The sequence below is a fragment of the Oenanthe melanoleuca genome, chromosome 2, assembly GCF_029582105.1.
Source record: "Oenanthe melanoleuca isolate GR-GAL-2019-014 chromosome 2, OMel1.0, whole genome shotgun sequence".
Taxonomy (NCBI): Eukaryota; Metazoa; Chordata; class Aves; order Passeriformes; family Muscicapidae; genus Oenanthe; species Oenanthe melanoleuca.
The window spans coordinates 110,168,035-110,193,572 of NC_079335.1; the positions used below are offsets into that span (position 1 = coordinate 110,168,035).

General features: G+C 35.5%; 1 protein-coding gene across 4 annotated transcripts in view; it reads left to right on the forward strand.

Moving 5' to 3' along the window:
• Positions 1 to 25,538, forward strand: part of SLC4A7 (solute carrier family 4 member 7) — a 91,165-nt gene that overhangs the window by 58,194 nt on the left and 7,433 nt on the right. For all 4 annotated transcript variants that reach the window (XM_056484428.1, XM_056484426.1, XM_056484427.1 and 1 more), the window contains 18 exons: positions 1,389 to 1,504; positions 2,943 to 3,100; positions 5,034 to 5,121; positions 6,635 to 6,781; positions 8,131 to 8,234; positions 9,763 to 9,937; positions 12,341 to 12,474; positions 13,032 to 13,277; positions 15,481 to 15,586; positions 17,005 to 17,166; positions 18,098 to 18,211; positions 18,664 to 18,825; positions 19,083 to 19,334; positions 21,484 to 21,552; positions 21,982 to 22,155; positions 22,510 to 22,641; positions 23,409 to 23,500; positions 25,234 to 25,341. In XM_056484428.1, coding sequence (XP_056340403.1) covers positions 1,389 to 1,504; positions 2,943 to 3,100; positions 5,034 to 5,121; positions 6,635 to 6,781; positions 8,131 to 8,234; positions 9,763 to 9,937; positions 12,341 to 12,474; positions 13,032 to 13,277; positions 15,481 to 15,586; positions 17,005 to 17,166; positions 18,098 to 18,211; positions 18,664 to 18,825; positions 19,083 to 19,334; positions 21,484 to 21,552; positions 21,982 to 22,155; positions 22,510 to 22,641; positions 23,409 to 23,500; positions 25,234 to 25,341 — 2,539 coding nt within the window. The remainder of the gene's footprint in view (positions 1 to 1,388; positions 1,505 to 2,942; positions 3,101 to 5,033; positions 5,122 to 6,634; positions 6,782 to 8,130; positions 8,235 to 9,762; positions 9,938 to 12,340; positions 12,475 to 13,031; positions 13,278 to 15,480; positions 15,587 to 17,004; positions 17,167 to 18,097; positions 18,212 to 18,663; positions 18,826 to 19,082; positions 19,335 to 21,483; positions 21,553 to 21,981; positions 22,156 to 22,509; positions 22,642 to 23,408; positions 23,501 to 25,233; positions 25,342 to 25,538) is intronic.

Genomic DNA, 25,538 nt, shown 5'->3' on the forward strand with positions numbered 1-25,538 from the left:
GTTTGTTTTGTTTTTGTATTAGCTCATTACTTGTCCATGTTTATGAAGGAAATGACACCTATTAATTTGATTTGATTTTTGCTTCAGGAGAAGCTACCCACACCACTTATATTCCTTATGAACTGTAAGAATGAAAATTAGTGGTAAAGGCTTGGACCTGCATGTTTTTATTGATATGATGACTTTTTGGAAGTGGTTTTTGGAAACAAATATGGGGATGGAATAAAGTGAATTCAGTTATCACTTGAAATGCTAAAATAATGTCAAAATTGAGAAGTTATAAACATGGGGGTATGCAAGTAGTTATGTGACAGTAGGTATGATAGAACAGTACCCCAAAGATAGAGAGGGCTTTGTTTATATCTTGACTAGAGAGATGCTTGAACTAAATACAAACTTTTCTCCATGTAATTCAATGTTTGGGCTTCAGTCTTTTTAGATGTGGTTTCCCAGGCGTGTGAAAGCATGTTCTGTCACCACAGCTGAAAGGTCTAGTGTAGACAAGCAAGAAGGCCAAATGCACTTCTAGTGCATGTTAAACTGACCAAGTAAAAGCTCTGTAATTCAGAAGATGGGATTTGGGCTTGGTTATGCATGCCTAGACCAGCTTTTAAATATTAATTGGGTAGAGAGTCTCATGATGCAACATGGAATTCAGTGTGTATGAATGCTTGGGTTACTTGCCTCTTGCACCCTTTACTGAACCTGTAATTCAGTGCTTCTGGCAGTGTAGCAAGATACATAACATGGTTTTGTTTTGGTGCAAGTGTTAGAGGGAAGCTCTATGCTGAGCTTGAAGAACTTTTTTGTGTGTGCCTCTTCATCTCAAGCGTATGTTCCATATAGGGTGGATAAATAGTGGGAGCTTTGATCTGTTGATTGAAAGCATGGTTTGCAAGCTATCCTTCATGTAGTACACTGCTTACTTTTACAGCTTAGTTAACTAGTTGACTACATTCCTTGTAGTTGTAGTCTGAGGCTTGCTGATGCTTTTGACAATTGCTGTAACTGCTACACAGCAGAATTGAGGTGTTTGCATTTGGTATCCGAGGACTTCTTAGTATGGTGAAGATGCTATATACTAACTACTGAATCAGTTATGATTAATATGCCAACAGTTACTTTTTCTGTGATTAAAGTAGCTGATGTTTTCTGGTGACTGTTCTGCAAATGGCCATCATTTAGGGCAATACTTAATTTTTTAATTATGTCATTTTTTTGACAATACAGTGACTTGTTAATGTTGCATTTATGATACTAATGTAGGGCACTTACTGTGTAACGTGCACTTTTGCATTAAGCAAGCTGCCACATTGAGTTTTGGTAGTGTTGCACACTCAGTTGGTTTCCTGCACCATTTTGAACTCATCTCCTTTGTTTTAATTCAGGGCTATTGGCATCTCCACAGTCAGCACCTGGAAATTTAGACACCGGGAAAAGTGGAGATGTTAAAGCTACTGGAACAGGAGGAAGCAGAGAAAACAGCACAGTTGATTTTAGTAAGGTAAGAAACATTAAATACCTTAGTGTTTAGCATCAATTAACTATGTAACAAAAACTGCTGGTTGTAACTTCCCCCTTAGTTACATCTAAGTGTTCCAGTGTATACAGGCAATGGGTACTGAGAGAGAACTTGTGTCACAATATGATCTAGGCTAAATGTGTCACATTTTGAAATTCTTCACAGTGGGAGCTGTTTGATGATCTTCTCAGTATTTTGGTAACATAAGAGTGCAGTCCTGTACTTTCTCATGCAGATGGAGATACTTTCACATCTGCTGTTAAAGCTCTTATGAAAGCAGTTTTGTACATTGTATTGTAACTTCTTTTTCTAGAACTTTTTGTTGTTTCCTTTTTTATTTTTTATTTTTTTTTGTAAAGAGGGTTTTTAAGAAGGATTTGCTTTATATGTATATTAAATACATAATGCTTTAAATGTAGCTTCTTCTACAAAAGTTGTTGTACATCTTAATAATTAGAAACATATAATACCACTTTCTGAAGTAAACCTTGTAAAAAAATCTACTGTAAATCTCTTATATTTCTTTCATAATCTAAATTTGCTGGGCAAGTTCAGTCAGAAGTGTCATTTATACTGTGAAACACTGTAAGAAAATTGTTCTGCCAAGTTAAATTGTTTCATTTAAGGAAATAGTTTTGTTAAGGAAAGTTTACACTGTAGTTCTGATCTAATCATGGCAGGTGCCATATGTTCCTGCTCCTCTGTCACAGTTTTTATATTTTTGCTTGGCCTGTCCTTGTGTACACCTGCCTTGTCTCCTGTTGGACAGGAGTCAGCCTCCTGGCACTGTAGTTGTGGCACACTTGGTGTGGGACTCAAGAGGCCATCTGTAAGTTCTCTAGCCACCAATGTTACTGGTGCTTGTGTGTGTGTGTGTGTATGTGAACACAGAGTTCATGTGCTGTACCATTTTCTAATGCACTTCTGTAATTATGTACAGAAATAAAGGTGAACATTTTCAACCATTATATTCTTTATGAATAAAAAGATAAATATACTAATTATTTTTCAAAACTATGACATACTTGAAATACATGCCATTGAAATAACTTATTGCATTCTAGAAACCATGTGTAATTACATGAACTCTCCTTACTTAATCGTGCATAGATTTTGTTAATTTATGTCCTATCATGGGATGTTTGTCATGATAATATTAGTAAGGTGATTATGCAGTTTTGAGTCTTCTAGAATATACTAGGTGTTAGTGATTCTAACTTATAGAATATAATTTATTATTTGGCGGGCTGGCTGACATTTTCTAAATGTGTTTGTCTTTTCTGTACTGTGGGATATTTAATTTGCTTTTTAATTTTTCTTTGTAGCATAAATGTCTAGTAAATTCTGATTAAACATAATTATAGAATTCCTGCTAAGAAATGTAAGGGAATAAACACTTGTTTCATCTTTGTATGAATAGGTTGATATGAACTTCATGAGGAAAATTCCTTCAGGAGCAGAAGCATCAAATGTGTTAGTGGGAGAAGTAGATTTTTTAGAAAGACCTATTATTGCTTTTGTGAGGCTCTCCCCTGCTGTGCTTCTCTCGGGTCTCACAGAGGTTCCGGTCCCTACACGGTAAATAAATGCCTGGAAAGTCTGGCTTTACTTATGCAATAAGATAATAATATTTAAGGTCTCAAATAGCTGTAAATTTTTATATATACTGTATTAAGCTAAAGAAATGTAGAGTTTTGTTTAACATTATGTCAGTCATTTGCTGCAAAATTTGAAGGAATGAGATCTGTCACAAAGTTCTCAGAATGCATAATACATATCTAGATATATATCTGTTTACACACTTACATACATATATACATCTGTATATATGTAAAGATGCTGTCTTAAGCAAGTGTAGGAGGTGAAACTGATAGCTGATTTGGAGTAAAAGCAATGAGTCTTCCAAGTTTATGTTGACATTTTAGAGATGACCATGAAGATAGTTATAGTTCCCTTCAGTATGACACAGCTTGTCAGTGGGGAAGAGCACACTAAGTCTGAAGATCTGTCTAATCTGAACATCTTCTATTTCTAGACAAATGCTCTGCATATGAATGACTAAGGTGGTCAAAAAACAATGCCTAAATCTGTGTGATTGACATTGGAGTAGTCAATCTGCAGGTAGTAGTTTTCAGTCTGCAATATGCTGTCCAACCTGGTGCAGTCACCCCTGCTCCCCCAAACCCAAGGATCTCACCAGTATACCAGTGGTTATGTTTACCAAAGGTGTTCAAAATATCAAAATACAGATCTCATGATGAAAGCAGAAGATAATTTCATCAGTCATCACAGATGACACTTCATTTTCTGTGCACATTGATGTATTGGGCTGTTTTGTAGTTTTTGGCATACATTTGTGCATTTATGTTTTTGGTGGGAGTTGGATGTTTTAAAATTGTCAGTGTTTGTTTATCTTTGTGATTTTCAGCTTATACACTCTTTTGAAGGGTAAAAATACATATATGTGAGAATTTTCAGTTAACAGGAGTGCTCATAATGTTTGTTCTACGTGTTCTACGTGCAGATTACTGTATTATTGTAGTCAAAATTATTCTGTCCTGAGTTTTTCAGAATGGTGTAGACTTGCAGATCTGAATAGCATACTTGCATTCTGAAGATACACTGTCAGTTTCAGTTAGGGTAGTAAACTTGCAAAGGAGGCAGAAGTGAGCTTTTTTGTAGTATGAGTTGAAAGAAGACACTACATTTTTCAGATGTGTTGTGCTTGGGAACATCATTTTCATGGAATATAGGAAGAAGGTTGTGAAACAAATTACTAGGGTTCACTCTTTGGTTTGTATCCTTTTGAATTTATAACATGCTATTCCTGTTTAAGGTTTTGGTGAGCTTCATGTTAGGCACTGTTACTGCACAAGGATCTGCTAACATGTGCTGTAACCCAACCCTCAGTTTGGATCAGCTTCCCAGAATGTCACTTACTTTTTTAGGTTTTCCAATATCCAAATTCCCTTCCTTTCCACTGACACAGAACCAGGATATGACTGTATGAGTATGCCCAAGTGTATTGCAAGAGGTACAATAGGTGCATCCTGCCATGCCCAGTCACAGCAGGTGAGGGGGTTTAACTCCTGTGGAAAGGTGATCATCAGGGAACATAGGACAGGTTATACAGCTCCTAGGCTCCCACTTAAGGGTGTCTTTGCTACTGGGAATGTCAGCTTAGAATCCAGAGGAAATAGTCATTGAGCTCTAGTCTGTGGATTTCTACAATGTTTAAGGCATTGTAAGAATGTAAGAATTGTAAGAAGTTGAAAAATTAGGCTTAATTAAGAAGATACCTGAGTAATTTTGGCTCAGGATTTGAGTTAGTTCCAGTAATGACTTCAAGATGAAACTTTTCACAGTGTTGCAGCAATCTTTTAAGGTCTGAAGTGGTGAAAAAGGTATTTTTACTTCACCTCTAAATTTTCTTTAGGCATTAATTTGAAAGACCCCCTCTGAGTATATGCAAATGAGTCAGCCATACTCATCTGTGTTACTTTCTCCACAGGTTTTTGTTTTTATTGCTGGGACCAGCAGGAAAAGCTCCACAGTACCATGAAATTGGACGATCAATAGCAACACTTATGACAGATGATGTGAGTGATCTATTTTAAATGCTTGTAGTCTAGAATGATGTATTTACCAACTGATTTCAGTAAATTACTTGGAATAGTAGGTAAAAGAAAAAAATCAACAAACTGATTAAATGAAGAGCTGTAAACTTATTTATTTTTTGTGTTACTGAAGTAGATAACAGTATATTAACTTTCCTCCTTGTCTGTCTTTAAGAAATCCTAAATGTATTTCTGAAAAAGTTTGGCTTTGATGTATAGATTTAATTTTTGTTTCAAATTAGTTAACAGAACTGTTGAATAAAATTGCATATGATATGAGTCACTGTATGTCAGAAAGGACAGAAGCAGCTGTGCAAGTGCTCAGGGCACAAAGTTTTAAAAATGTATGCATTTGAGTCATCATAGATTTTTTTTTTTTTAAATCTAAGCAAAGTCATATAAATAAAATTAGAATTTTAATAACCTTTTGAAGTCATATGTGTAGAGCTCTATTGCTTTTAAAGACCAAAGAAGGGAACCAGGACTTTTTAAGTGTTGCCATCTTACTGACCAAAATTAGTATGTTTTAGTTTTGACTTCACATTGAGTGCCACCTACTGAATTGCTGGTAATTTTTAAAGTTATCTAGCAGAAATGCCAGTACTTTTTACTCTAGAACAATTTGAAGTTTGGTAATGTAAACTAGAAATTTGTCATTGTGCAATTGGTAATGAGTCTGTGAATACAGTTTTTGTTCAGTATGAGAATTCAATATTAAAAGCTTTAGTTGCAGCTTCTGATCTTTTTAGATAGGCTGATATGATTTTTAGGAATAGTCTAGATTAATGAAATAGAAAAAAATGTCAATTGTTTGATGGTATGAAAAGACCTGAGTAGACTTCAGAGATCTATTATAAGATTTAATGATCAGATTTAATGGTATTTGGAGAAATACAGTTCAGGTTTCAAATGCACAGGACAATTTAGGATCATCTTCTGCAAGCAGTTTTTTATAGCAAAGAAGCATTTTTTTTTTTCTCATCTTGGACTTAATGTTGTAGTAGTATGTAGAACAGTGTAGTTTTTTAGTAAGATTGCATTCATGTGCTTTCTAAGTAACCTTCTAAATTAATTAAGGTAGGTGTATAAAAATGCATTATTATTCTTAATAAAAACTTGTGGTTTGGTTTGAAGCTTATTTGAAGAATTTTTTGTCATGATTTAGCACAGCATAGTAGTAAAATGGCTGTAGGGCAGAATTATTAATATCCTGAATATTGAAAATTAACTTTTCATTTAATTTTTGAAATGAATTCAATATTCATTTTGAGTTGGAAGATAAAACTTCCATGTTTTATTGTCCATAGGAATGTGCATACTGGTAGTTTTTAGTTTAAAAGTATGTAAGTAAAGTAAAAGCCAAAGTTTTGAGGACCTACAGAACAGTTTCCATGCATTTTTAAAAATAATGAAGTGTAATCATTATATAATGATAATCAGTTCCTCTTTCAGAAAAATAAAATAAAAATTAATGTTGAGTACTTTCTTCTTGTAGGTTTTCCATGATGTTGCCTATAAAGCAAAGGACCGAAATGATTTGTTGTCAGGAATTGATGAGTTCTTAGACCAAGTGACAGTCCTGCCTCCAGGAGAGTGGGATCCATCTATACGAATTGAGCCACCAAAAAGCGTTCCTTCCCAGGTAAAAGGAGAAAAAAGGTCCAGTCTCTCTTGTGGTGTCTTGTGTGAACTGAGCATGGGATTTGAGCTGCTGAGTCCAGAGGGACAATCACTGCCCTTGTCCTGCTGCCACACTCTTCTTGACACACTCCAAGATCTCATTGGCCTTTCTGGCCACCTGGCCACACTGCTGGCTCCTATCCAGATGACTTTAAAGCATCAAGAAAGTCCCCACATCCCACATTTTGTAAGAAAAAGTGGATTGTCCATTTAAGTTAGAAAAAAAATTAGAAAGAAATGAAGAAGGGGGGAAAAAAGGCTTTAATCAGTTTTCTGCTGTGCTGTTAAGTTAATTTACAATATTTCCTTTTGAAATACTGAAATGAGTTCATGTGAGAAATTGTACTTGAGTTCATGTTACCAAATTTTACTACTAGTCTAGGAGTGATCAGCAAGAATATTTTAATTATATAAGAACTTCTGTTTGCATACAGCATTGACTGCAATGTTTAATTTTCTGTAGTATGTACTGTTCACAGAATGTTTTTAAAATAGATAAAAGTCAATCATATTGCTTTGTTGTGATGATGCAGGCTTAGAATGAGGGCTAATGAAAGTAGGTCCTTAGAGAGACTTTCTTTCCCTCTTCTCTCTTTGCAGCTTATAGGAATTTGGGCCTCCAGGATCAAAAGCAGGGGACAGACCAGAGGTTTTGGTTCAGAAGGTTGACAGTGGTGTCGAGTCCAGTGGTGGTTTGGCAGAGCGGGTGGAATAGAATGGGGTAGCAGCAGAGCAGTTTATTAATGAATAGCCTGAGGATACCATGTAACTTGTTTCCAGAATAAGCAGGGCTCAGGGTTTTTTGGAAGGAAGGCTCAGCTGAAAAATTTATGAGGATCTGGTAAGCAGCTTGCTCAGCAGGGGAATTACTTCTCATTTATATTTCAACTAAATACTGTGTGTATCATAAAAAGAGGTCAGTTTCTGATGCATGTTAAATGTTTCTGCTCTGGAAATGGTTGAAGGAAAGATGTATCTAAAGAGTTGTGTCTCAGGGTTGAGCCTCTTCTGTGTGTTGAAAATCTAGGCTTTATTTCATTGTGTTTCAGGAATCTATTTCTTGTAGATACAGGGAGATAAATACTGTTGTGCAAGGTACTAATAAGGTCTTCCAGGTGGTGTTGTACAGTTCTAGTCGTCTGTACTCAATAAAAGATTAGTTTGGAAAATGGAGGACTGCTAATGAGCTGGGAATATGAAAAAGGGTGTGGAAGGCATAGAATTTCGGCACGTTCTCTTAATTATACTTTTTAGTGTAAAGGTAGGCTTAAAGTTATTTTATTCCCTTTTTTTCCCCCATCTCTTCTGTAGGAGAAAAGGAAGGCACCTAAATTTCTAAATGGATCTACTCCTACAGGAGAGGCTCTTAAAGAAGAAGGCCATCATGCTGGACCTGAACTTCAGAGAACTGGAAGGTGTGTTCACTTCCTTAAATGAAATTAATTTCTTCCATAAAGAAATAAAAGTGATAAATCTTCATCTTAACGATTGACATTTAAACATTACAAGATCACGGTACAAGTGTCAGAGCGCATCCTTTGTCCTTTTCAAGTGTTGGATTCTTGCCTGTAAGTGCTAATGTGCTTAAAGTATTTTCAAGCCTTTGGCAATGTTTCTCAACACATTTGTGAAGGATTTCACATAAGATGCTGCCTAATTTAACTAACTGACTTTTAAGAGTTGAGTTTTAAATTTTAATTTTCAGGAGCATGCAATTATCATAATTACAGCAGGAATATGCAATTTTCAGCGTTGGGCTAGGTACTAGAAAATCCCATTAATGCAAATCTGTTTTATTAAGCATACATGGAAATGGAACAAAAAGAAATAAAAAGTGGCCAAAGGTAGTTTTGCATTGGTTAGCTTCGGGTTTTGGTCAGGTTTCTTAGAGATAAAATAAAATTGAAGGAATTTATTTCAGTTATTGTTGTTCTCTGTTAGTTCAAAAATATTTTCTGAAGAAGTCTCCAAAATTGGAAATACCTGCATATGATTAAACTTTAATATCTGAAATGAGAGTAGAGATTAAATCAACTGAAAAATTTTGGAATATACGTACAGTGTTATCCCCAGAATAATAAACTTCCAAATCAAATGCATCTTTTTCATAGATTTGCGAGAAAGACTTTACAACATTTCTGTTGATTTTTACCATAGTGGCTTTGTTACAATTACTTTTTATTGTTTTTGTAGCCCATATGTGGAGCTGAAAAGTTCATTTCTGCTCACAGAATTATCTGTAGATAAGGCTTTTATTTTTCTTAGGAGTGTTTGGGGTTTTTTAAATAAAAGTTAAAACAGATTTTTATATATGCAAATTAATGTCTAGCATTTTAAAGTATTTAAATTTTTTAAAATTGTTTTTTAAATCCTTGGTAATAATTTACCCAGTTGAACAAACTTACAGATATTTGGTTTTATTCTAACATTTATAGAATATCTGTGTACTCCAGATAAGAACAGTGTTAAAAATGGTAGACCTAAATGTATTTATTGACATAATCATATGTATGTAGAGAATTCAAATAAAATGCTGCAACTGTGTGTTGTAGTAGTAATATTGAAATGCATCAATGCAGTGATCTTGGTTGAGGTTTTGCATATTCCTCTGTTCCATTGTTCTGCATATCATAAGACAGATTTGACTTAAAGCATCGTTTAGGTAAAACTGTTTGCAAAGTTATTTTTCAGTATCTAGCCCATATATAAAAAAACCCTTAGCTTTTAAAAATGTGGGTAAGCTGCTTGATTGTATTTGGAATACCGCTGAATTGGAATAGATAAGATTCTCATTTACATTTTTAATTGTTATGCTTTAATCTGGATTATGAAATAGCTAATTTGTGCCGGCAATAGGCACTGGCAGTCATGTGTAGCCCATAGTTTTAAACTAGCTAGAATCCTTTAGTGTACAGTTTGACGAGTTTCATCTCACCTATTTAGGCTTTTTGGTGGTTTGATACTTGACATCCAAAGGAAAGCACCTTTTTTCTTGAGTGACTTCAAGGATGCATTAAGCCTGCAGTGCCTGGCCTCGATTCTTTTCCTATACTGTGCCTGTATGTCTCCTGTAATCACTTTTGGAGGGCTCCTGGGAGAAGCTACAGAAGGCAGAATAGTGAGTACAAAGAATGGTAGTGGCCAGGCTTTTAGACCTTCAGAGGCAAGTCACTGTGTGCATTTGTCTCATTTATTTATACTTGTATTTGAAGAATTTACCCACAGCACTTGATTAGCCTGCCCCAAAGCAGGTCTTCCCCAAAAGGTAATTGCTATGGAACATGTGGGGAACCTATGTGAACAGGAGAAGATGCACAGGGGAGGTAAAAAATGTTAAACCTGCCTTATTGGATGAATGGCTTCATGAATTGAGAAAAAGCTTGCATTGCCTTCTTTTTGGCCACTTAAGAGTAATGAAAAGTAAAGGTGCACCATCCCACTAGGCCTACTTTAGGCAAAGTCAGAGGCTCAAGATGGATCACCAAGAACAAGTACTGGCCTTGAGTAGTAGGCCTGTGAGGATGATAATAATGCCTGCAGTGTGTGGCCAGCAGTCCATTTATGAAACTGACAGGATATGTTAATGCTTGCACTAATATATATATGTTGCTGACAATAAAAGGAAGAGTTTGAGGTTTATCAGCAGAAAATACTCTTCATTGTAAATGACTCAAATGTAAACCATACGCATACAAAATTTTGGTAGTGTTATGTTGGGCAGTAGATAATACCAGCACCTTTTTCACCAGAATAACATTGCACTTTAGTTTTTGAAGCAGGGAAAAATTACATCATATCAGCAGTGTTGGTAACTTAGTGTCAATTGGCTTATGACTAAAAAAGTTTGAAGTGTATTTTCTGTTTTTAAATCTATCACAAAGAACCAAGGCTTTGTCCTTTTGTGGGAGGGAAGGATGTGTTTAGACATGTCCTTTACAAATGCTGAAATTCTATTGAAGTTTATAACATTACAAAATTCTTCTTGTTACTTAAAGAAATTTTTAAGCTTGTACTATATTAAAATTTAGTTAACTATTTTATCTCTTTCAATTATTTCTGTTGAGTCAGATATTTGTTTATTGATGTACCACTTCAAGCTGATAGAAAATATAGAGATCAATTATGTCTTTTCTGCGTGCTGGTTTTGCCACTGTAAATGTAGGAATGATTATTAGAATGACAATGTAAATTTTGAATGTACAATATGTATAATAATGAAAGTACCTTCCTTTCAAAGCTTGATTCTCAAACACCTTCTTTCTTTTAGCTATCTGGAAATGTTTGCGGGTTTGTTCCTGCCTTCAGATACTTGGTGTGCATCATTGAATAAAACATTTAGTTACTGCACACACATGTTCAAGCACAGTAGCTGACATTGTAAGGTACACAGTTTGTCTTTGAAACCTTCCCTCGCATTCTCAGAGGCCATCACCTCCACAGTGCTCCTGTCCTTGCCACCCTGACTGAGAGCCCCAAGGTTAATGCATTGACTAACCAAAATCACTAATTCAAAGGTAATAGAACAAGAGACTGGAATTATTTTTCTTTCCTAATGTTATGAACAAAGGACTGTTTTTCATTTTTAATAGCCCCAGTTCAGCAAATCATTTTGACCATTTTCAGATGCTTTCCTGAATTGGAGCTCAAGTTTGCATAATTCTCCTTTCTTAGGCTTGCATAATTTCAAAATAGCAAATGCTTAAAAGTTCCACCAGGAACTCTAATTCCATTCCAGGAATCTGTAATCCATGACTTCTCATAGTGGTAGGTGGTATAATTAACTATTTTCAAATAAATTTAATACGATTTTAATATTTAAAATTCTGGCTGCTCTCTTTTGAGGTGCATTTTAACTGGGTATTTTTGGCAGAAAATATTATAGGGAAACATTTAATTCAAGAACTGAAGTAGATACCTTAATTCCTTGAAAAGAAATGCATTACCAGGTGGGACATTGGTTTACTGCTCATCTATTTTTGGTGTCATGTATACATAAACCAATATTCTTCAGTAACTTCCCCTGCACCTTTGCCTGTCAGCTTTTTTTTTTTTTTTTTCCTCTTTTGTAATGCTTGGTTGACTGATGCAGGTTTGATACAGCACACTGTAGGTATGTTGCAAATATAAATATCAGTTTTCTTTACAGAGACCATTAATTTTTTCTGTAAACAACATGTTGAGTAGCTATTTTATATTTTCTTTGTTTGTTTTTTGTTTTTTTAAATTTGTATAATTGTTGGTATGCTTTTCCTCCAGAGCAAGCAGGGTTAGTAACTTGTTCTCATGGTTTTGGATGGCTTTGTTTCTCAGGGTGAAGTTTTCAAAATCTTGTCCATGGTATTGTTACTGCAAAACTGTGTTAAGTTATTCTTGTCTCAAACATGGGTATTAAATGCAATGTGTTTACATCTTGTCTTGTTTCTAAGTTAATGCATCTTAAAGCTGTATTTATGTCTTATGATGCTAAATGCTAACCTGAAAGGCAGCAAAGTTACAGCAGTTTTTTTTTTCCCCCAAACAGAGTGCAATAGAGTCTCTCTTTGGAGCCTCATTAACTGGGATTGCCTATTCTCTCTTTGCTGGGCAACCTCTTACTATCTTGGGAAGCACAGGACCAGTTCTAGTATTTGAAAAAATATTATTTAAATTTTGCAGGTAAGTGATGTTTATATTGGCTTGATGCACTTTTTAACATTCTAGCCTGTTACAATTGCTGTAATTGAAAGCAGATATGCAGTAAATCTGTATGTCCATGGATGTAAATACAGTGGCAAGAGACTGAGAAATTGAGATGGTTTGGCAAAGCTGTGAGGCACTGGCAAACCTGAATGAGAAAATCAGTGATAAGAAGTGGCAAGGACTTAAATAAAAGTTATATTCTGACTATGTGAAGTTGTTGGCTTTGCTTCTGCAGGGGTAAGCAGAGATCCATCTGCCCTCTAGGAGAAACCATCTGGGTAGTTCTGGCGAGATCCATCCCCATGATGCTTCCCAAGCTAGGTAGTTGCACTGTCAATCCTAGAAACACCTTGCAGTGTTGCTTTGCTTTGGTGGGAGATGAGACAAAAAAAAAAATTCTGCTTCCTTCAGAGCTAATATCAAGCATGAGAAAAGTGCTGAATACCTATAAAGCTTGGCCTCAATGTCTTTTCAAATATAATGTAGTACAGTTGGGTTTTGACTCAGTTAATGCTTTTTCTTTCTTCACACAGGGATTATGGTCTTTCCTACCTCTCCCTGCGAACTTGCATTGGTCTGTGGACTTCATTTCTATGCATTGTGCTTGTAGCCACAGATGCCAGCAGCCTCGTGTGCTACATCACTCGATTTACTGAGGAAGCTTTTGCAGCACTCATATGCATCATATTTATTTATGAGGCATTGGAAAAGCTTGTTCATTTGGGAGAAGTGTATGCTTTCAATATGCACAATGATTTGAATAAACTGACTTCGTATTCGTAAGTACCAAGTTTCTATCTGTTAGTGAAATAAATAGGAAAATACAGAGAGGCGTATTGTTTACTAAATGGCACTTCCAGGAAGGGTAGGAGGAATGCTAGGATTAGTATGGGCATGAGAAACCTCCAGAAAATTCTATTCAGGATACTGTAGAACTGAATTTTCCGTGTTAGCTATGGGGGGTTGGAAGGGATAAGAGGCTGTGAGAAAGTTTGCTTTATTGCAGCTTTACTAAAGGTCAGAACAGAACTTCTGCCTTGCTACTTCTAGGAAGTACAGCTTCATGAAACAGGATGAGTTGGGTTACCAGCTCACACCTGCCAGATGAAGAATCCTGTCACTGTTGCTCAGAGAAAACGGCTCATTACTCATCATTACTCATAGTTCAAATGAAATTATTTAAATGATAGTGCTCCCCTCCTGTTGGAGGACATGCATCTTCCAACTTTAGTTGTACCTGTGTGGTTACAATGTGGGTGAAGGACCCCTGCAAGGTCATCTCTCAGGTGAGACCTCAGGTGAGGTCCCTGCTTGTTGCACTGGGCAGTCATTCCCTAGCTGGAGAGAAGAGTACTCACTGTCCTGCTGGTCAGCTGCTCTGCCTGGCCAGGACAGTGATCATCTTGCACACAGGGTGACTTCTAGCAGTGTCAAACTAGATTTGGACTACTGTGTTTCCCCTTCTTCAGTACTTTCTTTCAGGGGAAAAGTGCAAACACCCTGTCAGACTGCTTCTTGTATTTCATTCACACTTGACATTTACACTTCCCTTTCTACTGGCTGCTCATCCTTCTGTTTCAGTGGCTCTGGGTCCTCACTGGACTTCTGTGTGGGCATGTTAAATCCACTGCTCTGGCAGAAACTGTACTGTAGGTCTTCTGGCACTTGGCACCTGATTGTGTTTTGCTACAGGCAGGCCATGAGGTTGAAGGCAGGAAAGTGGGATCTTAATTTGGTTTAGCTCTGTGTTTTTTGGGGCATACCACAGTGTTCAGTTTGAGTTTGTCCTGCATATTTTTCTCTCACAAAACTGTAGGAGATCCAGCTGTTCACAATTGCTTTCTTCTTCCTTTTACTTTCCTCCTCTTCCCCACTCTGTAACCCCCAGTGGGGAAAAGGGTACAGAACAAGCATGTGCAGTTAATTGAGCCACAAAACAATCTCAAATTCTCTTACATTTTCTCTGGGTGTGTTTTTTTTTTCTTTCTTTTTCTGGATTTCTGCTTATCTACTTGGTGGCGAGCTTCATCTTCATTGCCTTTGTTGAGAAATTTGTCAACTCTTCCTTCCGTGTGGTTGTTTATTTTGCTGCCTTGACCAACAACTAATCATGATTTGTCTCATCATGCTTATTGTTGCAATTCCTTTCTCTTCCAATGATTGTGTTGACCACTACTTTGTAGGAGTTACTGCTTTCTACTGCTTTCCTATTTCTGTTTGCTGGTACTTTAGAATTCAGTCAACGAAAGAAGATTTGTTTACCTGGTATTTTTTAAATTACCTAAACCTTGTGCTTTGCAAATCTAGATTCTTTTTGTCCAGGCACATTTAATGTTTTTTCCTTCTTAACCTTCACACCACCAGGATGCAGATTTTTCCTTCCATGGTTCATTGGGGGTTTTTTCAGTGTCCTTAGTGAATCTCATAGAAAAAGGAATCTTATTCTTGTTTATTACCTCTTTCTTCTCTTTTACATAAATGCTTAGTTGTTAAGCTTACCAGTTGGTATACTTGAATAGCTTTATTTGAAAACATCCCATTAAATCAATATTCAGTCTGTTGTGTTTTGGGGATTTTTTTAATCTGATGTATACTTCTGTTAGCCTGTCTGATGGAATGGATTCTGCAGTGCAAGTTTGCAAAATGCTGCAATAGAGAGGGGCATATTTACTTATACAAAAGTATTGCTAAAAAGTATATATACAGTTGCTTTAAAGCAGAGCACTCTAAGCATTTATATGTTTGGTTAGCTCACTACATTAAATATGGTGTCTTACTTGAGGGTGACCTGATTCTTCATTTCCCCTACCCTCTCAATAGTCTTAGGACATGTGATGTAAGGAAAAGCCTTGTATTCTGCTTCTTCCATAGAAGTTTGGGATAAATTCTGGTCTAAACTCTTCAGGATTTTTGAATTTAATTCAAACTGCTGCATTTTGGCACAGAGCTTAAAAGCATGTAAACTTTTCTTCTTCCCTTGAGATGTGTGTGTTCTGAGCCTGAGAAACCAAGCAATGAAACATTGCGTGTGTGGAGGACGATGAATAAGTCTGGGGAAGATATAGCTTGGAGTAACCTTACAGTTTCTGTGAGTATTTGAAAGCTGTGCATATATATTGCTGTGTGTGTATGTGCATATGCATCAAAATTAAATACCTGCAGTTTTTATAACATTTTTTCATCTGATTTCTTTTTTTAATTGAACCTGGACTTTTTTTCATAAAACTGTGTTTTTAAACTCTCTTAATTTCTTCCATAAGGCTTTACGCAGTCATTGTAGACGACTAGAGGAGTGAGTCCAGGGAAGTAAATGCTAATATAAATGTCTGCCTGAGGTAGCCACCTTAATGCTCTTAGACACCACAGTCATCTTCCTGCAGGTGAACATGATGAGCTGAATAAACAGGAGTTTGCTTTCTTCCAGTTCCTGAAAGAAATATTTTTAATATGATGTGATGATGGAATTTGTAAAGTGTGGTAGCAAGCACATTTCATTAGTTTGTTAGACATTGGTACAAAACTACAGCTCAATGGAGTTGAATCAATGGAACTACCTAAATATTGATTGGAAGAAAATAATTATTTGAAATTGAAAATAACTATTTAGAATAGGCTTGAAAGCATTAACTTCTGAAGTGGATATTTTATACCAATATCTAATTTTGTGTGTAGGTGAAGAGGAGGAAAGTTACCATGTGCAAGTGCTCTGGAAGGCTTTTAGAGAGAAACCCTTTTGCTGATAGTTTCTTGGGCAAGGTGCAGTGGAATAAATGCAGCTGTGTGCAGCCACATTGCTTACCCTGGCATCTGATTCCTATCTGCATCTTGAATGATTTGAATATGCTGTTGTATTTGTTATGCTTGCTAGGTTGTGTACCTGCTTTGGCCACCTGAGGCTGTCTAGAACAGCAGTGGATATCCTTGTATGGGTCCCCTCGTGTCTGAGCATAGACATTCTCACTAAAGCACCTCTTTTGCACAGCAGAAATTCCGTGTAAAACCTCAGTGCTTTACTTGACTTGTAGCAGAACTGGTTTTTATGTGCTACCAATGATTCCTAGTTTGCCATAATCTCTTAGGATGGCAGTTTCTTTTGAACTTAGTTTTTATATTTCCTTCATGTTAGTTATTTATTTTATATGCCTTTTCATCTATATGCCTTTACCTCTAAAGCATCTTAAAGTTGATGTCGGATATATTGCTTTTCCTGGGCAATCTTGCAATGCTTTGAAAAACAGAATAGAAGTAACATGACTGTAAAGAATTTGTTTCTTCTTGGGCATCTCCCAGCATTTTGGCATCCTGAAATAATAGGTTGCTACTGGGGCTTTTCTAGAACAAACAGCACACATCTGGCTTTTTCAGGGTGAGGTAGTGATGAAGGAAAGAACCCCCTTTATGGAATTATGAGCATTCTCAAATGTGTTTTATATAGAAAAGTTGGAAGCTGGGTTGAATGTACTGAATGAATAAACATAGACATATGAAGAGTTTTTCTCTTTGCAGGAATGTTTAGAATATCATGGTGTGTTTCGTGGATCAGCCTGTGGCCATCATGGACCATATATTCCAGATGTTCTCTTCTGGTCTGTCATACTATTTTTCGCAACATTTTTCCTCTCCTCTTTCCTTAAGAAATTCAAGACCAAACGTTATTTCCCAACTAAGGTAATTTTGATTAGAGACTAGACTATTGCTGCCTTGTAATATATACCTTAGTAGAATTTTGTGGAGTTGAATTCTGTCTTGAGAGATTTCTTTTAAGACAGGAAAAGAAATTTAAACCTAAAAGTCAGCTAATAATTGCAAAATTTAGGACATTTGAGGAAAGAAATCATTTGCAGAAAATTCGGTGGTTATTCTGTATTTTTGTGGAATTACAAGATATTCTAAACTTTGAAAGACCTAAGCAGTCCATCTTCCCACATTGATTGTTCTTGCCAGGTATTATTAGTAGAGACAATATTGCTGCTCTTTTCCTCACCAGCCATACAAAACAATTAATTGCTTTCCCCAAACTACTGATGTCTATTGGGTTTTGAGTGGTTCCTCAGGGGTTTAGTATTTTTAATAGATGCTAATGTGATGATTCCTTTTAGACTGATTTATGTAACTCCTTCTAGGCAAAATTAAGTGGTTAGATCTGCTATAAACCTTAGCTCATCCTTCTAATGTCTTCCTAATGTTTAATAAAGTTATCTTTGATAATATGAATGTATTGCCAATTATCTACTTCCTATCAAATAAAACACGTAATGTATGACTATTACTGATATAAGGTACCAGGGACTAGCTTTGATGGCCAAGCCTCCTAATGGGATTGAGGGGAGAGGAAGATGATGGAGTTGTTTGAAGTAATTTGCCTATAGCAGTAGACCACTTTTAAATAAGTGAAAAGTTGTACAAAATAATTGTCTTTTGCAACTTCATACTGTGCTGGCAGGCAGCCTAAATTTAAAGTAACAAGAAAAAATAGATTATGTCAGTGGTGTAGTTTAATTAAATAAACTTCACTTTTTATAGGGGAGAAAATTGTCTTTCTCATATGGAGATTATAATGGTGAAAAAGTAAGACTTAACATAAATCTTTTCTTTATAGGTGCGTTCTACCATCAGCGACTTCGCAGTATTTCTGACCATAGTAATCATGGTTGTGATTGACTATCTTGTAGGAGTACCTTCTCCTAAGCTTCAGGTTCCAGAGAAGTTTGAAGTAAGAAAAAAAACCTTTTGAAAAACACAACTTTTAAAATGCTTGCAGTTTTATGAACAGTAGAACAAGCGAGTTGTATAGAAACAGATTTTTTTTTTATTTTATTAGTTTATGTAATTGATCAAGTAGTTTATCTTTTCTGTTTTGGATGTATGTCTCATCTGACAGAAGAAATTGTTTTGTTTTGTTACTGAAAGGGAAGCATTCTTCTCTGCAGATGTACAAAATGAAGGAATTGAATGGATTTGTTTTAGTTTTTTCCACATAAATGTCATGTTCACCTGTAACAGCTAAATCAGTCTTTTGATCAAAGCCATTGGAAAACAACCTAAAGCTGTACTTGGGAGACTAATCTACTGTTCATTGAAAGTGTTGGTAGTGATAAAGTGTGCATTCTGTTTTAGTCATTTAATATTCATTGTTGATGGGTTGGTTGGTTTTTTTTTTCCCAGCCCACCCGAAAAGACCGAGGATGGTTCATAGATCCTCTTGGAGGCAATCCTTGGTGGACACTCTTGATTTCTGCTCTTCCTGCTTTACTCTGTACCATTCTCATTTTCATGGATCAACAAATAACAGCTGTTATTATAAACAGGAAAGAGCATAAACTGAAGGTAAAAGTGATTTTTAGGGAAGTCTAATGTTGTGTAAGTCAGATTTACTTTAAATCGGATTAATTCTGAAAATTTGTGAAATTACCATCAGCTGCTAAATATATGCATAAATTGACTAATCAAGAACAAATATAGTTTTGTGCATACTCTCAAAGTATCTGACTTTTGTGGTTGCAGGTTATTCACCTGCTGAGTTAGAAACATGGTATCATATAAAGAGAAAGTTTATAAAGTTATTTTTTTTCTTACTTTTACAGAAAGGCTGTGGTTATCATCTTGATCTGCTCATGGTTGGTATTATGTTGGGAATATGTTCTCTCATGGGCTTACCGTGGTTTGTTGCTGCAACTGTCCTTTCTATAAGTCATGTTAACAGCCTGAAAGTTGAATCTGAATGCTCAGCACCAGGAGAACAGCCAAAGTTTTTGGGAATCCGGGAGCAGCGAGTGACAGGATTGATGATTTTTGTGCTGATGGGGATGTCAGTGTCCATGACCTCTGTATTAAAGGTAAAAGACAGTTTTCCCAAAATACTTTCTTAGTGCTTTCGATTTTGATGTTTGTGATTTAGCATTTCATAGTGCAAGAAAGTTCTGTTATGTTAAATAAGATATGCCTGAACTTATTCTCAAATTGCTTTTTTAGCAACAGATGTTAGTTAAATAGAAACAAAATGGAAGGATGAAAGAAAATGAAATCTGAGAAAGCTAGGAGTGTAGTGAGTAGTGAAGAAAGCAACTTTTTCCAGTGTTGCCTGATTTTCTTGCCAGCTCTTTTTTAGTTTCTTGGGTACATACTACCTGAAAACGGCAGTTTTTCTGTGAGTACATAAACAGAGAGTGAAAAGGAGTGTGATCAAGAAGTAAAGTTACTTGAGCAGAAGTAATATAGTGTAGCAGAAGGAAGAGAAAGATTGCTTTAAAAGGGAGAAATGACATTTTTCACTTTTTGTTCTTCATCTTACTAAACTTCATTTGATTTTTAGTGTCAGGTTTATTTTCTGCATCATCACAGCGTAATGGTGATTTTGCAGGTTGTGTTGTAGCATCAGATTACACTTTATCTCTTAATTTATATCCTTAGTGACTTTTCAAAGACTCTATTGGAAGAAGGATACTTAGTTCAGTTGTTTTTTTGCTCAGATTTACTAAAATCTCTTCAACTTCTGCTTTGTCGTTTCAAATCCAGTAGTTAAAAGGAGAAACAAAAGAACTATCTTTTTGTTGCCAGAAGTTCAGATATTGCATAACTTCTGGTATTTCTAAAGAACTTTGTAAAAGTCTTATTTAAACAAAGAAAGATCTCAAGTAATTTCATAAGAAATGTAGCTTCTCAAATTTAGGTAATGGCAAAGAATATTCCTGTAAACATACAGCTATAGTTTAATAAGTAGTTATGTATTATATATTTTAAATAGTTGACCATTTATATGTCTATTAAAGAATATAAAGGTCTGGAAATAATAAGGCCATAGCAGTTACTAAAAATAAGTGTTCATATTTGATAATGACTCATTCAAAAGTTACCAAGACCTCAGCTGTATGATGCGAATATTCAGAATCAAAAGCAGAAGTACTGAAATAGATTTATTGTTGCTCAAAAGCAAAAATTAAAAGTGCTGGTTGCTGACAAAAAGTGTTTTAGACCCTGTATTGTAACTTTTACTTTGTGTTTTATAGACCCAGGGTCATAGGAATACAATTATTACTCCTTGCTCTTTAAGAAATGTTTTTCTTCTTCAGTGTGAATGACTGTTATTGTTCAAAAGAAGTAGGGAGAAACAAAGCTTTGCATCTGTCATTTGCTTGCTTTTGTTCCATGTGTGGATTTATACTGATTTAATGCAGTAGAAGATACAATATCAAATCACAGATCTTTACTAGAGAGACACACACATACAGTAATGAATCCCTAAGGCATAGTTTTATTTCACACTGTTTAAATTAAGGTTTTTGTTCAGTCTTGATAACAGCAGTTTTTGTTAAGATTTCACATTGTATCTTGGCTGTCCTTTACTTGAAGCTTAATGAATTCAGGAGCAAAGAAGGCTTCACTGCAGAGGTTTGATGCAAGTGCCACTGAAATCAGTGGACACTTGCTGTCTTAGTAAGCTTTAAATTTATAAAAATATAAAATCACACAGGAAAAATTTATATAAACTATATTATATATTACAATTGTAATTATTATAAATATTATCTTTAATAAGATTTAAATTTGTCTTCTTACTGGAGCAAAACTTAGCTTTGAATAATTAGCACAATAGCTCAGTATGTATGGTGAGGTTTTTGTATTGTCTGGCACAGATATGCAAGTGTTCAAAAGTAGAACTTAATGTGGCAATTTCATGAAGATATACAGAATACAGTAGTCTTGATACAGGTCCTCTCAAATAGCAACATAAAGCAGTATACTTAGCATGAATAGAAATTTTGATTGCAGTGTAAGGCAGAACTACTTTTTTTATCCTGGTGATAGTCTTATTAGTTCTAGATTTTTTTGCTGCTCAGTGATACGTATGTATTCTTTTAAATAAAGGCCCTCAGATTTCACTTAAATAAATATAAAGTGACTTAGTCTGTGCCTTTCTCTGATATGGACTGTTCTCTTATGTCATGTTGATTCCACTTTTAACTGTGGGTGTTTTTTCCTCCCCAGTTTATTCCAATGCCAGTTTTGTATGGTGTCTTTCTTTACATGGGAGTATCTTCATTAAAAGGCATTCAGGTAAAGTCTGATTTTAATGAGCACTTTTGTTTAACACTGAATGAAAAGGAAACTTTCGCACACACAAAGTTTCGCGAATCACAATAAAGTTGTTCCATATTGTCTGAATAGCACGTAGGATAATTTTCTGAGTGTGATGTTCAGGTTTATGTTCTTACAATATTGTGTCTTCACTTTTTTTATTTATTCTTACAATAGTGTAGCTAAGAAACAGATTTTCTGAAGTATTCTGTAATTTTTTATTATAAGTGAGAGGAGGAGACAACCCCCGCAAAATAGCCCCCAGTTCCACCCCCTTGAATGTTCACTGTCTTTCATTAGGATTTTATTTGGGTTTTTCTTACGTTTCTGTAGTCCCCTAAAGTGTTTATTTTCTTCTGTAAAGACAAGAAAAAAATTAACTGAAGAATGATGTTATTTTCCATGCAGTTTTTTGACCGTATAAAACTGTTTGGAATGCCTGCCAAACATCAGCCGGACCTGATTTATCTACGTTATGTGCCACTCTGGAAGGTCCATATCTTTACAGTTGTTCAGCTCACTTGTCTGGTTTTATTGTGGGTGATTAAGGCTTCTGCAGCTGCTGTTATTTTCCCTATGATGGTAAGTTTTCTGGTTTGCCAGTTAGTAATTTTTGTACAAGGTTTGCATGTATTATTCAGGGTCTGTTCAGAAGATGTTTGCTGCCTTAATGAATGAAGGGACTGGGAAAGAAACAAAAAGCCCCTGTAGCACAAGCCATTCACTTTTGAAACACAGAGACTTCTCATTTCCTGAAAACAAGCAATTCAGTTGTGAATAGCTATTCAAAGTGGAAATTATTACCTTTGGGGTAAGATAGAATCTAGTACTAGAACAAAGGGCTTCAATTACAGAGTCTGAGTGTACTGAGTGTGTGTGCATTTTTGTTCATTTATATAGTTTAATATAAAGTATTTTGTCTGTGGTTCCCTTTAGGTTCTAGCATTAGTGTTCATTCGCAAGCTGATGGATTTGTGTTTCACCAAAAGAGAGCTTAGCTGGCTAGATGATCTTATGCCAGAAAGTAAAAAGAAGACAGAAGATGACAAAAAGATAAAAGAGAAAGAAGTAAGTGTGAAAACAGTCAAACAGAGCATGTTATAAATTTCTAATAAATACTTAATGCAATTTAAAGAATTCTGTGTGACCTGAGCATATGACCTTATATACCCGATACATATTTTGAAATTCTTCACTGAGATGAACTTCTTTACTAGAGGAACTTAACCACTGCTGCTGGTGGTTAAGGAATTAAATCAGTGTTACAATTATGCTATTACAAACTATGATTCTCATTTGTCATCAAAATTTTCAAGCAAAGTGGAAAGAAGAAGTTGTTAGCACAAAAGTGTTGGGTTTTTTGTCTTTCATCAGATTAGAAGGAAAGAAAATGGAAAGAGAGAAAGGAGAAGGGATGTGGTGGAGTGGGATTTCTTTATTCTGCCTAAATTAGTCATAAAAGTGTTCATAATATAAGGGACATTTTGCTTATGTGTTTGTGGAGCTAGTTACCTATAATACAGTAATACAGCTTCTGTAACTTCTTCATAAAAGTCCTGCCTTGCTTTGCACCACCTAGATGAATTCCTTGTGAAGCTTGTAACACCCTCTTTCTCCGGGCTCCCTTGTACGCTGCCATAAAACACTTCTAAGAGGAAAGGTCATAAGCTCTGTCTTCTGTATTCAAGTGTGGTACCTACAGGGAAGTGCCTCGTATCCCTATTGAATGCATGTCATAACTTGAATAACTTGAGATAATAACTGTATAACTTGAGTTATTATTGTGGTTTCTGCTATGTGAGTAATTTTACAAACTTCTTACTTGGAATTTACAGGAAGCAGAGAGAATGTTTTCAGACAATGACAGTGTACACCTTGCATATGGACAAGCAAATCTGGATTTTCCTGTAAAAACTTTGAAATACAGGTATAAAATAATATGTCTGTTTAAAAGTTCTTTTATCAGAGACTATAATTCGCTTTATATTAAGTTGGTTGTTTATGAGTTGAAATAACTTTTTTCCCCAAGCTGGTAACTTAGCCATGATTAGGAAATATGAATATATGTCTCATGGAGCTACATTAGTATTTTTATATTGCATTGTTCTTTAAAACTGCATCTTAATTATAAATTTACATGACCATCTTGAACAGATCAGATGACTCAATTTCGGCCAGCTGTACTAAAGGTGAAGAAGCATCGTTGGTCAGTTTCTGTGGAATATTTGTGTGCTGCTGTGCATGAAATACTGAGCATTAAGCAACTAATAGCATCAGTTGAGCCATGTGTTTGCCAGCCACTTGGGTTTTTCAGAAGAAAACTAAGTGTGTAATTATTTGGTTTACCTAAGTGAGGGCTAAAGTCGTAATTTCTCTGGTACAAAAAACCCGTTTTACAGGCAACCATTTTTACTTTAAGAGGTTCTTTTCTGAACATAAATGTAAGAATAGGTTCCTTTCCAGAAAAGGAAGTACTGGAATTTCAGTCATGGAAATTCTTTCAGTTTTGGTAGGCATTTTGTCTCAGTTGGTGTCTCTCTTACTGAGATTGTATTTAGCTGAGTTGTCAGGTGTTCTCAACTGTTCCAACACAACCTGAAGATGTGACAGATAAACTTACAGATAGCTTACATAATACTAAGGGTTCCTAGGTTAAAAATTGGCTTTCCTGTGGATCTAGGATAGTATCAAATACACCCTGATGAGAGTTGGGAACAGACAGAAATTTGGATTAGACAGATATTCCTGCTGAGTGCTGTTGCCTATTCTGAGAGCAGGCTTAATCAGACTTAAGGAACTCAAATGAAAATGCTAAAGCTTTTTAAAAAAACATTTAAGTTGCTAATTGCTGTCATAGTAGAGCTGTGATTTCATTAGCTCTGTGTGTGTTTTGTATGTATTCTGCTGCCTTATGTCTTATGGGGATCCCTGAGGAAAAATGGCTTTGAAACTTTTTTCTGCCATTTGAAAAACTTACAGATGACCTGGGGTAGATTCTGAAGCTTAAATAAGGAACAGAACAGAAAACAGACATATAGGGAACACCTAAGTGTGCTGTACATTTAACTGTGGAGGACAAAAGTGCAAATAGACTTTAAAAACTTACCATCTGTGTGGATAAACTTATCTTCTGCAGCACTTGGGAGGGGTCTGGCAAAAGAACCTTGCAAAATATCTAATGAGGCTTTTTAAGAAAAAAAACATACCTGTCAAGATAATTAGAATTTCTGGATTTTTAATAATTTTAAATCTCACCTGAATTTTTGAAATTTTATTAACCGTTGCTCTTTTGCCCTTTTTTCCTAGAAGCCATTTAAAGTAACCATTTAATGAAAACCTTACCACAGCAGTGTGATTCAATTCATTATTTCTGGGCATGCAAAATAATTATCTGAAGTTAGGTGTGGGTTACCTCTCAGATATTCTCAATATCTTACTGGTATCTATATGAAAACCTGTTTTGAGATGCTGTGCAATTGGGGTAGGGCTAGTGAGTTTAATTTTCAGATTTTTGTTGACGTATACTTTTAAGAGATGAACTCAACTTGTGGCTGTGTAAATATTGAAAGAAGGCACAACTGATGTAAATGATGAGTGACAGTAAGTATAATAGTGTTGCAAGGAATTGAATACTAACCAGAAAGTATGTTTGTTCTTTAGCATTGATCCCTCAGTTGTAAACATATCAGACGAAATGGCCAAAACTGCACAGTGGAAGGCTCTTGCCATGAGTACTGAGAATGCCAAAGTAACCAGAGCTAACCTGAGGTAGCTATAATTACTCACGCCTTTTCTAACTATTGTCTTGTGTTTATTGAAATGTATCTTAAAAAAATGAGTGTATGTGGTTTATAAATCTGAGTTACTGACTTCTTACTTTAGAAGAACTTGAATTTGAGCTTAATTTTTCCTCTTTATTCTGAAGTTTATTAGTTTCTATAAGGAATTATTTTATTACTATTTTA